The sequence below is a fragment of the Polypterus senegalus genome, chromosome 10 (assembly GCF_016835505.1).
Source record: "Polypterus senegalus isolate Bchr_013 chromosome 10, ASM1683550v1, whole genome shotgun sequence".
In the NCBI taxonomy this organism is placed as follows: domain Eukaryota; kingdom Metazoa; phylum Chordata; class Cladistia; order Polypteriformes; family Polypteridae; genus Polypterus; species Polypterus senegalus.
In genome coordinates this window covers 180,549,063-180,561,848 of record NC_053163.1, presented here as the reverse complement: position 1 = coordinate 180,561,848, position 12,786 = coordinate 180,549,063, and the positions used below count along the sequence as shown (strand labels likewise).

Genomic DNA, 12,786 nt, shown 5'->3' with positions numbered 1-12,786 from the left:
TTCTCGCTTGTTAAGATTTTGAACCCTTAATTGCTTATTTTAGTCTTAAACAGCCTGTATGCATTGTTTTAACTACTTCTTATTAGCAATAAGATGCAAAAGAAAAAGGAATCTGCAGTTCTACATCGAGCTTGTCTACATTTCCACCATTGTGTTGTTGGTTTAATTAAGTATTCAGAATTAAACTGAAGAGAAAGTGAAGAACTGAAAATTAGCCATCTTTACATCACTTGGATGATAAATGTATCATTAGAAAGTAAAAAAAAAATCTTTGATTTAAGAATGAACTGAGATGGTAGAGTTTAAACACTAACAAGCTCTGAGACTAAGGATCTGCGCTGGCATATGGAAGGTTGCTGATTCGAATCCCTTTTACTGCCAAAAGAGATCTTACTCCGCTGGGCCCTTGATCAGGGCCCTTAACCTGCACTTGCTCTATGGGTGCTGTATTGTACAATAGCTGACCCCAAGGGGTGTGCGAAAACAAGCAAATTCCTAATACAAGAAATTGTATAAGGTGAATGAAATTAAGACAAAAGAAATTGTATAAGCCATGAAACTAATTAAGATCCGTTATTGGTGAGGATTGGATTCTAATTAAGTAACTGGGTTGAAATAGAAACCTGCAGTCACTGCAGCCTTCCAGGATCGGAGTTGGCCGTCCTTGCACTGGGCCATCTTAATATACGGGCACAATGGGCACTAACCGGGGGCTCCAGGAGAATAGGGGCCCACAATGTTTCTTATGCCTATGTACAGTGCATCCGGAAAGTATTCACAGCGCATCACTTTTTTCACATTTTGTTATGTTACAGCCTTATTCCAAAATGGATTAAATTCATTTTTTTCCTCAGAATTCTACACACAACACCCCATAATAACAATGTGAAAAAAGTTTACTTAAAGTTTTTGCAAATTTATTTAAAATTAAAAAAACTGAGACAGCACAAGTACATAAGTATTCACAGCCTTTGCTCAATACTTCGTCGATGCACCTTTGGCAGTAATTACAGCCTCGAGTCTTTTTCAATATGACGCCACAAGCTTGGCACACCTACCCTTGGCCAGTTTCGTCCATTCCTCTTTGCAGCCCCTCTCAAGCTCCATCAGGTTGGATGGGAAGCGTTGGTGCACAGCCATTTTAAGATCTCTCCAGAGACGTTCAATCAGATTCAAGTCTGGGCTCTGGCTGGGCCACTCAAGGACATTCACAAAGTTGTCCTGAAGCCACTCCTTTGATATCTTGGCTGTGTGCTTAGGGTTGTTCTCCTGTTGAAAGATGAACCGTCGCCCCAGTCTGAGGTCAAGAGCGCTCTGGAGCAGGTTTTCATCCAGGATGTCTCTGTCCATTGCTGCAGTCATCTTTCCCTTTATCCTGACTAGTCTCCCAGTTCCTGCCGCTGAAAAACATCCCCACAGCATGATGATGCCATCACCATGCTTCACTGTAGGGATGGTATTGGCCTGGTGATGAGCGGTGCCTGGTTTCCTCCAAACGCGACGCCTGGCATTCAGACCAAAGAGTTTAATCTTTGTCTCATCAGACCAGAGAATTTTGTTTCTCATGGTCCGAGAGTCCTTCAGGTGCCTTTTGGCAAACTCCAGGCAGGCTGCCATGTGCCTTTTACTAAGGAGTGGCTTCCGTCTGGCCACTCTACCATACAGGCTTGATTGGTGGATTGCTGCAGAGATGGTTGTCCTTCTGGAAGATTCTCCTCTTTCCACAGAGTACCTCTGGAGCTCTAACAGAGTGACCATCGGGTTCTTGGTCACCTCCAGCTCTGGTCAGCTCTAGGAAGAGTCCTGGTGGTTTTGAACTGCTTCCACTTATAGATGATGGAGGCCACTGTGCTCATTGGGACCTTCAAAGCAGTAGAAATTTTTCTGTAACCTTCCCCAGATTTGTGCCTCGAGACAATCTTCTCTCAGAGGTCTACAGACAATTCCTTTGACTTCATGCTTGGTTTGTGCTCTGACATGAACTGTCAACTGTGGGACCTTATATAGACAGGTGTGTGCCTTTCCAAATCATGTCCAATCAACTGAATTTAACACAGGTGGACTCCAATGAAGCTGCAGAAACATCTCAAGGATGATCAGGGGAAACAGGATGCACCTGAGCTCAATTTTGAGCTACATGTCAAAGTCTGTGAGTACTTACGTACACGTGATTTCTCAGTTTTTTTATTTTAAATAAATTTGCAAAAACCTCAAGTAAACTTTTTTTACGTTGTCATTATGGGGTGTTGTGTGTAGAATTCTGAGGAAAAAAATGAATTTAATCCATTTTGGAATAAGGCTGCAACATAACAAAATGTGGAAAAAGTGATGCACTGTGAATACTTTTCAGATGCACTGTATGTTTCTATTTTGCTATCAAAACAGGGGTCTCAGCGCACTACTTTGCCTGGGGGCCTTTGATGCTGTTAAGATGCCCTAGCGGCCCAACAATAGTTCTATGAAGAGTCACATGACCCAATAAAGTGCACTTTGCTGCTGTGTTAGTGCAGATAATGTAGAGGGTTGCCACATATACTATACCTGAAGTAGCTCTGGAACAGGAATTTGAAAGTATGTCACTGGTAGTGGATCAACACAATAGGATTTGGATGAAGGCTTAATGTCTACAGACAGACAGAAAAGGAGAGGTTAGGAGCACACGCTGATACAGCACACTGCCGCTTCCACCACATGACAAACCAACTCATGACCCCAGGTTAGGGCCTGAGTTCAGCCATGCAACGGGTGACACCTCAGCACCACATGAGTTCAGATGAAATGGAACAGTGGGAGGTTTTTTTTATGGTGGCTGGAGTGCCAGGTTGGTCTTCATGCCTACTTGCAGGGCTGGATGCAGATTAACGTCATACCCAGGACGGAGCAATGGCAGGTTAAGGGCCTTGCACAAGGGCCTAATAGAGTAGAGTCACTTTTGGCTTTTATGTGATTCGAACCAGCAACCTTCCGATTGCCAGCGCAGAGCCCTAGCCTCAGAGCCACTACTCTGCGTTGTAAGAGAGGGAGAGAGAGGAGAATTGAAAAAGAGGAGCGTGTGGTACTTTGGGAGTGAACAAGTGGGAAAGCCACCCCACCAGACAGACAGGGCAAGAACTTGTTCTTGAACAGACAAATGGCACAGAAAAGTTTGAGGGTAGCCACCCATATACTTGAAAACAGGCTGTCAAAAAAAGCAAAGATTTAGTTGAATGGTCTTAACAAAAATTAGTCCAAAACAGAATCTGATTTGCAGGAAAAAAAAATGGCGGTTTTATGGTTGGGCAGAGGAAGTGAGGCAGCAGAGTCGGAGCTGGAAATGAGGTCATTGGGGCCGGAACCGGAAATGACAACTTAGGGGCCAGTCGGAATTTCCTGTAACTGGTCTGCAGAGGAAAGAGAGAAAGGGTTTATTGCACTCCGCTATCCCCTGGTCTGGTATGGAATTGCCCTCATTCAAGCCCTTTAGTTGCCTCCCATGCACACGTGTGTGACAATATATATTCCACTGTTGATACTCATATTTTTGAAATTGTTACCATTATTCCATGTGTGGAGACATTCTTTCCTGCATGAGAAATCAATTAACTGAATACTTAAAACTTGTTGGTGATGACATGAAGGCACAGCTAACATACCGTATTTACGCATGTACCACGCGCACATTTGTTCCCGAAAATTAGCATTAGAAAATCAGGTGCACGTCATACATGAGGAAATGTAATTCTCTGTAATGTTTACTTCTTGTGCTTGGGCTCGCTCACTCACGCTCGCTCTCTCACTCTCTCTCACTTGCTCGCGCTCTCTCTCTCTCTCTCTCTCGCGCGCGCTCACTCACTTGCTTGCGCTCTCTCTCTCTCACTTGCTCGCTCTCTCTCTCTCTCTCTCGCTCACTCACTTGCTTGCGCTCTCTCTCTCTTTCGCTCGCTTGCTTGCTTGCTTGCTTGCCCTCTCTCTCTCTCTCTCTCTCTCGCTCTCGTTTGATTGCGCTCTCTCTCTTTCTCTCTCTAGTTCGCTTGCTTGCTCGCGCGCGCGCTCTCTCTCTCTCTCTCTCTAAACACTTCCTATACATTTACAATGCGCGTCGTACAAGGGGCAAAACGATTTTCACGATTTTCTTTGTAAAAATTAGGGTGCGCGTCTTACACGAGGGCGCGTGGTACACGAGTAAAACGGTATAAACACATTTTCACACAATTTTTTTTATATATATTTTATTGATTTCAATTTAAAGCAAATGACAATTCATAGAATCAAATTAAACTTAACCAAACCAAAATACACCGTCCACCCAAAAGAAAGATAGGAGAGTCAGCGCACAAAGCAAATCTATGAACTCAGCAAGGAAGGAAGAGTATCCATTACCCCAATAGAGAAATTTATTCTAAAATGTTATTGGTTAGATCCTGCCATATTAAAAAAAAAAAAAAAAGGTTTTGGACAGATCCTGTGAGTGAGAATTTGATTTTTTCCAGTCTTAAATGGAGCATCAGTTGCCCACTGACTTAAAAGAGGTGGTGTGGGGTTCTTCCAACTGAGCGAGATAAGATAAAGGCAATTATGATTTGTTTGTCCTTCTCCACTTTAAGCCCATTAAGCTGTTAACGGGTTAGGAGGGATGGTGACACGGAGGCATTTTCACAGAAATGAACAGAACCAGAAACATAGCGATGAGATGACATGTAGAACTTTGAAGGCCTTTTATGGTGAACTCTCAATGCTCTTTTTGGAAATTTCAGCAATTGATAAAAGTTGGTCACGAAGGCCTGCTCTAATTGAACGTTTTCATGCTCTTAATCTTCTCTTTCAGAGACGTGTGTCCATGTGGTACATACTGTACTAATGCTTTGACCGATTGACGAGTACAAACAACCTTTTGAGTTGTGCCACGAGCTGATCATTAGCTTATACTTTCCAAAACAGTTACTTTACCTTTTTGTGATGATCCTCTCTTGTAAAATGATCAGAGCAAAGAAGGAAGTCGGTGGACTTGCTGAATCAGTGAAATTGACAAGTGGTCTTAAAGCTCGATTTGCTCCTGTTGCCTGGGCTGTGCTTGATTAACTCTCACCCGCTTTCCATTGCTTCTGCAGGAGCCCTTCTCTGCACCCGCCATATATGAAGAAGCACTCAATGAATCGCAGGTTGCTGTATTTATCTTTTTTTTTTTTTTAATTTGCAATGTCGCAGCTTTTCTCTGTCTTTTTCTCTCCCTTTGACCTTCTTCTCATAACCTGTGCTTATCGTATGCCAGTCACTGTGTGTTTGTTCTGTATTTTATGGCTCATTCACCTTGCATTAGCCTAAATGGCTCTACGAGTCAACAATGTGGTTATAATGATTCATTATACTCATGTTATTTTTTAAATAGATCCTGAGCTAAGATTTCTAGACTGTGTTAAGTTGCTAAATGAATGTGATTGATGATGCTTAGTATTAACTTCGAGGCAGATAATGCTAATAACATGCTAATGATAACAGCAGGTAGTGGCACTTTGCTTGGTCTCAGCTCAAGGTCTTCTTTGCTTTGTCTGAGCTGCTCCATTACTGGACTACAGAGTCATGAGCATATAAAGCAAATCCAAAGCTAAGCAACAAAGGTATACTAACCTAGCAATGCTGACGCTACACTGCTCTAGACAGCCTAACAGTGATGATGGTCATTGTGAGCCAATCAGCTTTACCCCTCTTGATCATTATCATCATCCATCACCCTCATTGTCTTCATTCTTGATCACCTCCATCCCTCCAGATTGCAATGACATGGCGGTCTCGCTCACTTCCATGTTTCTTACTGTGTCTCGGTCTCTTGTTCAGAGGGAGCCATGGGAGCGGCGTCCAGGCTCAGCCTCGGAGGATGACCAGGAGCGGGAGACGTTGTACCTAAAGGAGACTCACCTGGGTATCGAGCGTAAGTGCTCTAGCATCACCGTCAGCTCGACCTCAAGTCTGGAGGCCGAGGTGGACTTCACTGTCATCATGGACCTACACACTGGCGTGGAAGAGTTTTCCAAAGGCATGTCAGAACTGGGTGACCGGGACAGGCTGCCTGAAGTAGGCCGGGATGACTTTGAGGAGACCTCACATTTCTTCTCGGCTAGGCTCATGTCTTCTCAGGAGAAGCAGTTCCCTGAAAGCCAAAGCAAAGATGAGGAAGACCTTTCACAAAACGAGGTAGCAAAAATCGCTACTCCTCCTTTCACATTTGCAGAGCACTTCACTGTGCCTTCCACTGGTTACTTGGGCACATTGCCTATGCATGACCCACCATCATCTGTTTTGCTGGCATGTACAAAGCACGTTAGAACGATACGTGGCTGCTTGGTCAACCTCGTTGATAACTGTGTCCCCATTCATTTACAAGGAAGGCATGCATCTCTAGTCAGGCTACATAATTTGCACCCTTTGTTTTTTTGTTGCGTAGTGTTGTTGCTGATTTTTGTTTTTTAAAGGCATGCAGGCTATGCCACCATCCTTTCACAATGAAGACCTGAGTTCTTGTTTGAATGAGTGAAACCGACTGTGGATAGATGCATCTGGTTCTGTTTGATTCTTGGTTTGGAAACACACTTCCAGATGTTAACAGATTTCAGATATCTATGCCTTTCACAACTCAGGTCTTCATGCTTTTATACATCTGAAAAACATCTGTATCAGAGATTCCCAAACTCGGTCCTGAGGACCCCCTGTGGCTGCAGGTTTTTGTTCCAACCAGCTGTTGTTTTTAATTGGACTCCTGAGATAATAAACTGTTATTTCCCAGATTCTGTGTTTTGGGAAAAATATTGAAATTAGAAAACTAACTTTGGTAAAAAAAAATATATATATATATATATACAGTATATCAAAATGTACTAAGCCAGGGGTTCTCAAAGTTGGTCCTGGGGGCCCACTGTGGCTTCAGGTTTTTGCCTCAACCAGATTCACAATCAGTGACAATTGATAACAATGATCTCAATTAATTAGCTTCTATTTTTTGCTCTTCTCTTACTCTACATTAAGAAAGCAGAGAGGGATTGTTTTTATATTCAGAGGCGGTCTTAGGGGTGTGTGGGTCCCCGGGCTGACTAACCCCATGCGGGGCCGGTTACGTCAAATGCTGTTACTGGTATGTGTGGACTGTATAAACTTGCGAACACATTTAATAAAAATAATGTAACATACACTGGATTTTCTCATTACAGTATTCAGCTAAATTTTTGCAAGATAACACGTGGACTTTATCAAAATATAACGATATAATCTATTAAAAAAGTGCAATTCAGAATTCATGACAAAACCACAACAGTGCGAATTGTGATGTTGAAATTAGCAGGGCTCCTTTTAGAAAAGTCCCCAAATTGCAAGTACACTCTGAGTCTCGATATGCAGGAACTCAGCGATTAATCGGCTATACCTGTTTTATGAAGGGATTATACTGGCGACCCTTTTCGGATGATGAAGGTGTTGGAATGTTTTCAAAGACGTACGTGTACGGGATTTGACCTTGATGTGGGATTTTAAAAGAGCTCCTCTTAGAGGCATCTCTATATATATACTAGCCATCCCCCGCGGCTTCACCCGTGTATTAGTGAAACAGGACAGTGACCGCTGACCCCTGACGTTACTCTCGGCCCACAGCCTCTATCTCAGATTAACGCAAATATATCGCTCCTGCAAGCAAACTATGATTCTTGGCGCAATGAGAGAATCAACCGGAATGTTCAAGCAAATTAAATTTAAATCCGTTAAGCAGTTTTGTCATTCACTAATTAAGCGGAGTTAAGGTTACTCCCCAAGGCATACGCATCAGTGAGGAGGGCTCCATCCCTCTCCCCGCAGCCCGATGAGTCTCTCTCGGATTTGCTCTAATAAATTGGTACCGCAAGCGAACACTGATACTTATCGTGAGAAAGTTGCAAAATCAACAGAATGTTCAAGCAAAATTATAGAAAAAAACCCAATCTAAATCCGTTAAGTAGTTCTCTCGTGAAAAGCTGACAGACATACAAACGGGTCTAAAAAACTATAAGAAATTTTCTGCTCGGACCACAAATTTTTAAAACCGTTTCTTAATGAGCACCTATGGGCCAAGGGTAACCTACATTTCAAATTTCAAGACCTAAGTCCTCACGGATCGGGAGATTTCATAATGATTGAGTCAGTGGTATTTGGCTTTTATATATATATATATATATATATATATATTGTGACAGATAGTGGGAGCTCTCGTCCCCTTGAACCCTCAGACAATGCGTCAGACACCAGATAAAAGTCCAAATAAATTTATTTTTACAATAATAAAGTGCACAAAGCACCTCCACCTCCACTATACAATAAACAATCAATAATCAAATACAATCCTCCAATCCACCTAGCAGCTCAGTCACCCTTCCTCCCAACTCGGCCCAACTTGCTGGGGTTTCCCATAGTCCTTTTAAAGTCCTCAACCCGTGTGATTCCCCAGCACTTCCGGGTCAGGTGAAAACTCCTCTTTTCCTTCAGCCCGGAAGTACTTTATTTCTTCCGTCCTCATGACTGGGAAGTACTTCCGGGCTATACAGAGAATACAAATCCTTGAGCCTCCCTGCAGCATCCTCTGGTGGCCCCATGGTATCCAGCAGGGCTGTGAAGGAAAACTCCAAGGTCCATGATGCCCTGCTGGAATTCGGGGCATCTCCACATTGCAGGGAGGGCTCCACCTGGCGGCTTGGGGGTATTGGCCGGGATAAGTTGCCGGCCATTGTCCACAATATATATATATATAGATATATACAGTTAACCCTCGTTTATCGCGGTTAATCCGTTCCAGACTCTGCCGCGATAAAATGAATTTCCGCGAAGTAGAAACAATATGTTTGTATGGTTATTTTTATATATTTTAAGCCCTTATAAACTCTCCCACACTGTTAACATTATTAGAGCCCTCTAGACATGAAATAACACCCTTTAGTCAAAAGTTTAAACTGTGCTTCATTACAAGACAGAGATGGCAGTTCTTTCTCACAATTAAAAGAATGCAAACATATCTTATCTTCAAAAGAGCCCAGGAGCAGATAATGTCAGAGAGAGCGCTCGCTAAGAAAAGCAAACAATCAAAAAATCAATACGTGCTTTTAAGTATACAGAAGCACCGCGATAAAGCGGCATTTTGTAGAGGAGCGTCCTATCTTCTAGGCAAACAGCCCCTGTGTAAACAGCCCCCTCTGCTCACACCCCCTCCGTCAGGCAGAGAGAGTGAGAGAGACAGAGAGAAGCAAACAAAACAAGCGCCACGCGGGAAGCATATCTTTTAGCATTGAGGAGTTTTAGTTAATATGTAATACATGCTCTGATTGGGTAGCTTCTAAGCCATCCGCCAATAGCGTCCCTTGTATGAAATCAACTGGGCAATCAAACTGAGGAAGCATGTAACCTAAATTAAAAGACCCATTGTCCGCAGAAAGCGGCGAACCAGCGAAAAATCCGTGATATATATTTAGATGTGCTTACATTTAAAATCGCGATAGAGTGAAGCCGCGAAAGTCGAAGCGATATAGCGAGGGATTACTGTATACTGGAGAATATAACTCAACAAATCTGCTTGAACAGGACACGCAGACCTCAAAAGCGGGGACCCCTTTGGTGTGGGGACTGGGGCGGTTGCCCCACTTGCCACCCTCAAACACTGCTCTTGTTTACATTTATAAGGCTCTAGCCGTCCCCCGTAGCTCTGCCCGTGCAGTAGTGAAAAAGGACAGTGAGGAGGGCCCAGCCCAGCTCCCTACTCCAGACGTCACTCTTCCCCCTCCCCTCGGCCCACAGCCCATGTCTCGGATTCACGCAAATATATCACTCCTGCAATAAAACTGTGATTATTAACGCAATAAGAGAAGTCACAAAATCAACCGGAATGTTCAAGCAAATTATAGAAAAAAAATTATCAAAATCCGTTAAGTAGTTCTCTCATTTGCTAACTAAGCGGAGTTAAGGTTAAGCCAAGAGGCAGATGTGCAAGTGAGGAGGGCTCCCTCTCTTCAGCCTACTGTGTGTCTCTCAGATTTGCACAAATAAATCGGTACTGTAAGCAAACTGTGATACATAACGCAATGAGAGAAGACGCAAATTCAACCGGAATGTTCAGGCAAATTATAGAAAAAACCCGATCTAAATCCGTTAAATAGTTCTCCCGTGAAAAGCAGACAGACAGACAGACATTAGATTTTATATATAGAGAGATTTAGAAATATTTCCATTTTTGCTATAGATTTAAATTCTTAACTCACTTTTGTTTCTTTCATTATATTTTATCCTTTCTCTGTGCAGTTTGCTCCCTTAATTGTATCTTATTAATGATAATTAAAAACAAGAAGAACAGACCCCTGGGAAAACGACACTGAATAATCAAAGGCTGTAACTGCTTTAGTGTCAGACCCACTAATTAGAAAACAATGGATTAATTAAACAATTAGAATACCCAGAAAAACAGAACAAAAATCAAAATGAAATTATTGTTAAAAAGAAAAAAATACATTATTATAACTGCTTAATACATTTTAATATTTTTTTTTTTTACCAAACTTAGTTTTCTAATTTCTATATTGTTCCCACAAAACACAGAATTTGGGAAATAACACATCACTTAATTAGCCCAGGAGTCAAATTTTAAACAGAAGCTCGTTGGAACAAAAACCTGCAGCCACCAGGGGTCCTCAGGACCGAGGTTGGGAATCTCTGCTCTGTCTGCCTAATATGGCTGTGTGTGTTTGTGTGTGACTAATGTTTCATTTTACTGTTGAGACATGAAGACGGTGTCATGTCTTAACTAAACAGTTTAGAAGTTGTGCTCCATCCCATGCTTATCATTCAAAGGCTTTTGCAGTCAAATGATATGACTGTTTGCTCCGTGCCTTGTCTTATTCACAGGCAAAATATAGAAATGGACACTTTAAGATAGTTTGTCGCCTGTCTGCCCCCATTCCTTTGGAACCTAAACTTGTTTCTGTCTCTGCAGTTTCAGCTCTCAAAGAAGGAAACAACCATCCTGGTCCAGAAGATAACAGAAGCCAAAGACATCGTGCCACCAGCAGAAGATTCTGTGATGGAGAAAACAGAGCAGGTAACTTTCTAAATGTACCTGTGGGATCTTCACATCATGATGTTGTTTTGAGCATAGAGGTTAGGAAGGAAAGGTGATCCTGTAGTCGTAACTACATATCATAACGCATTTTAGGGGTAAGGTAGTTCTACTAACTAATTACGGTGTCAGGGAGTAGTGACGTGTTGCGTATTTTTAAGCAGACACGAGTAAGAATTTCAGCGCACTCCGAACATGTGACAATATTGATTCTAACAACATTAGAACATTAGAATGATTATAAGCCCAAAAAAAAGCTTAACAAGCTGTCATAAGCACGACAAAAGAAAGCCACACAAAAAATGGTTTGGGGTAGCCACCCGTATATTTTTCTTGCCTGCAATGGACAGATTTTTAAGTACAGAGTTGTATAGGTCTTGAGTCCACAGCTGAATGGCCTTGTTGACGCAAAGATGGCGGCTTTAAAGGTGACCGGAGGGAGTGGCGTCATCTGTTGGACTGGTACAGGAAGTGACGTCAACAGCAGGGGTGGGATCGGAAGTGATGTCATCAGGTCCAGGCGGGATTTCCCATAACTGATCTTCAGATGAGTGAGACAGAGAGGTAGTGCACTCCGCCACCCCCTGGTGTGCCGTGGAATTACTCTCATTCAGACCCTTTTGCTGCCTCCCATGTGCACATGTGTGACAAAGCCTATTCACCTAATTTCTCCCAAATAACATCAAGTCAACTTTTGATGGTGCGTAAAGACCAACCCTCTGCTACACTATTTGGTAACTTATTCCATATTTTGGTGGTTTTCTAAGAAAAACTTTATAATGTTTGCACAAAATGTACCCTTAGCAAGTGTTCGACTGCATCCGTGTGTTCTTGTTGAACTCATTTTAAAGTTAACAGTCCAGATCGACTAATTCCATCAGCCATATCATCTCTTAAATTTCCTTTTGGTTAAACTGAAAAGTTTCAACTCCTTTACTTCGCCCCTAATAGCTCATTTCTTCTAGTTCAGGAATCAGTCTCGTCAATCTCCTCTGGATTGTCTGTACCTCTGCTAGGTCTTATCTGTAGCCCGGACACCAAAACTGTAGACAGCACTCCAAGTGGGGCCTCACTAGTGCGATTTATAGTTTTAGCATAAGCTCACTTGATCAGGTTACAGTACACTTTATTAGGGACACCTGTTCAACTGCTTGTTAACACAAATATCTAATCAGCCAGACAGCGGTTCAATGCATTTCAGTATGTAGGCATTGTCAAAACAACCTGCTGAAGCTCCAACCAAGCATCAGAATCGAGAAGAAAGGTGATTTAAGTGACTTTGAACACAGCATGGTTGTAGGTGCCAGACGGGCTAGTCGGAGTATTTCAGAAACTGATGATCTACTGGGATTTTCATGCACAACCATCTCTAGGGTTTACATAGAATGGTCAAAAAAGGGAAAATATCCAGTGAGCGGCAGTTCTCTGGACGAAAATACCTTGTTGATGCCAGAGGTCAGAGGAGAATAGCAAGACTGGATTGAGCTGATAGACAGGCAACAGTAACTCAATAAGCACTCATGACATCCGAGGTGTGCAGAAGAGCATCTCTGAACACACAACACGTCGGACCTTGAACCAGATGGGCTACAGCAGCAGGAGACCACAGCAGGTGCCACTCCTGTCACCTAAGAACAGTCAACTGAGGATACAATTTACTTGGGCTCACCAAAACTGGAAAAGAGAAGATTAGAAAA

The 12,786-nt window shown here is 42.6% G+C and overlaps 1 protein-coding gene across 10 annotated transcripts in view; it reads left to right on the top strand.

The window, feature by feature from the left end:
- LOC120538390 (band 4.1-like protein 1) overlaps nucleotides 1-12,786 on the top strand; it is a 329,511-nt gene that overhangs the window by 272,581 nt on the left and 44,144 nt on the right. For 5 of the 10 annotated variants that reach the window (XM_039767891.1, XM_039767890.1, XM_039767894.1 and 2 more), the window contains 2 exons: nucleotides 5,088-5,138; nucleotides 10,967-11,071. In XM_039767891.1, the coding sequence (XP_039623825.1) occupies nucleotides 5,088-5,138; nucleotides 10,967-11,071 (156 nt within the window). Of the gene's footprint in view, nucleotides 1-5,087; nucleotides 5,139-5,811; nucleotides 5,906-10,966; nucleotides 11,072-12,786 lie in introns of all 10 variants that reach the window. The other 5 variants (XM_039767892.1, XM_039767898.1, XM_039767900.1 and 2 more) reach the window with 3 other exon arrangements.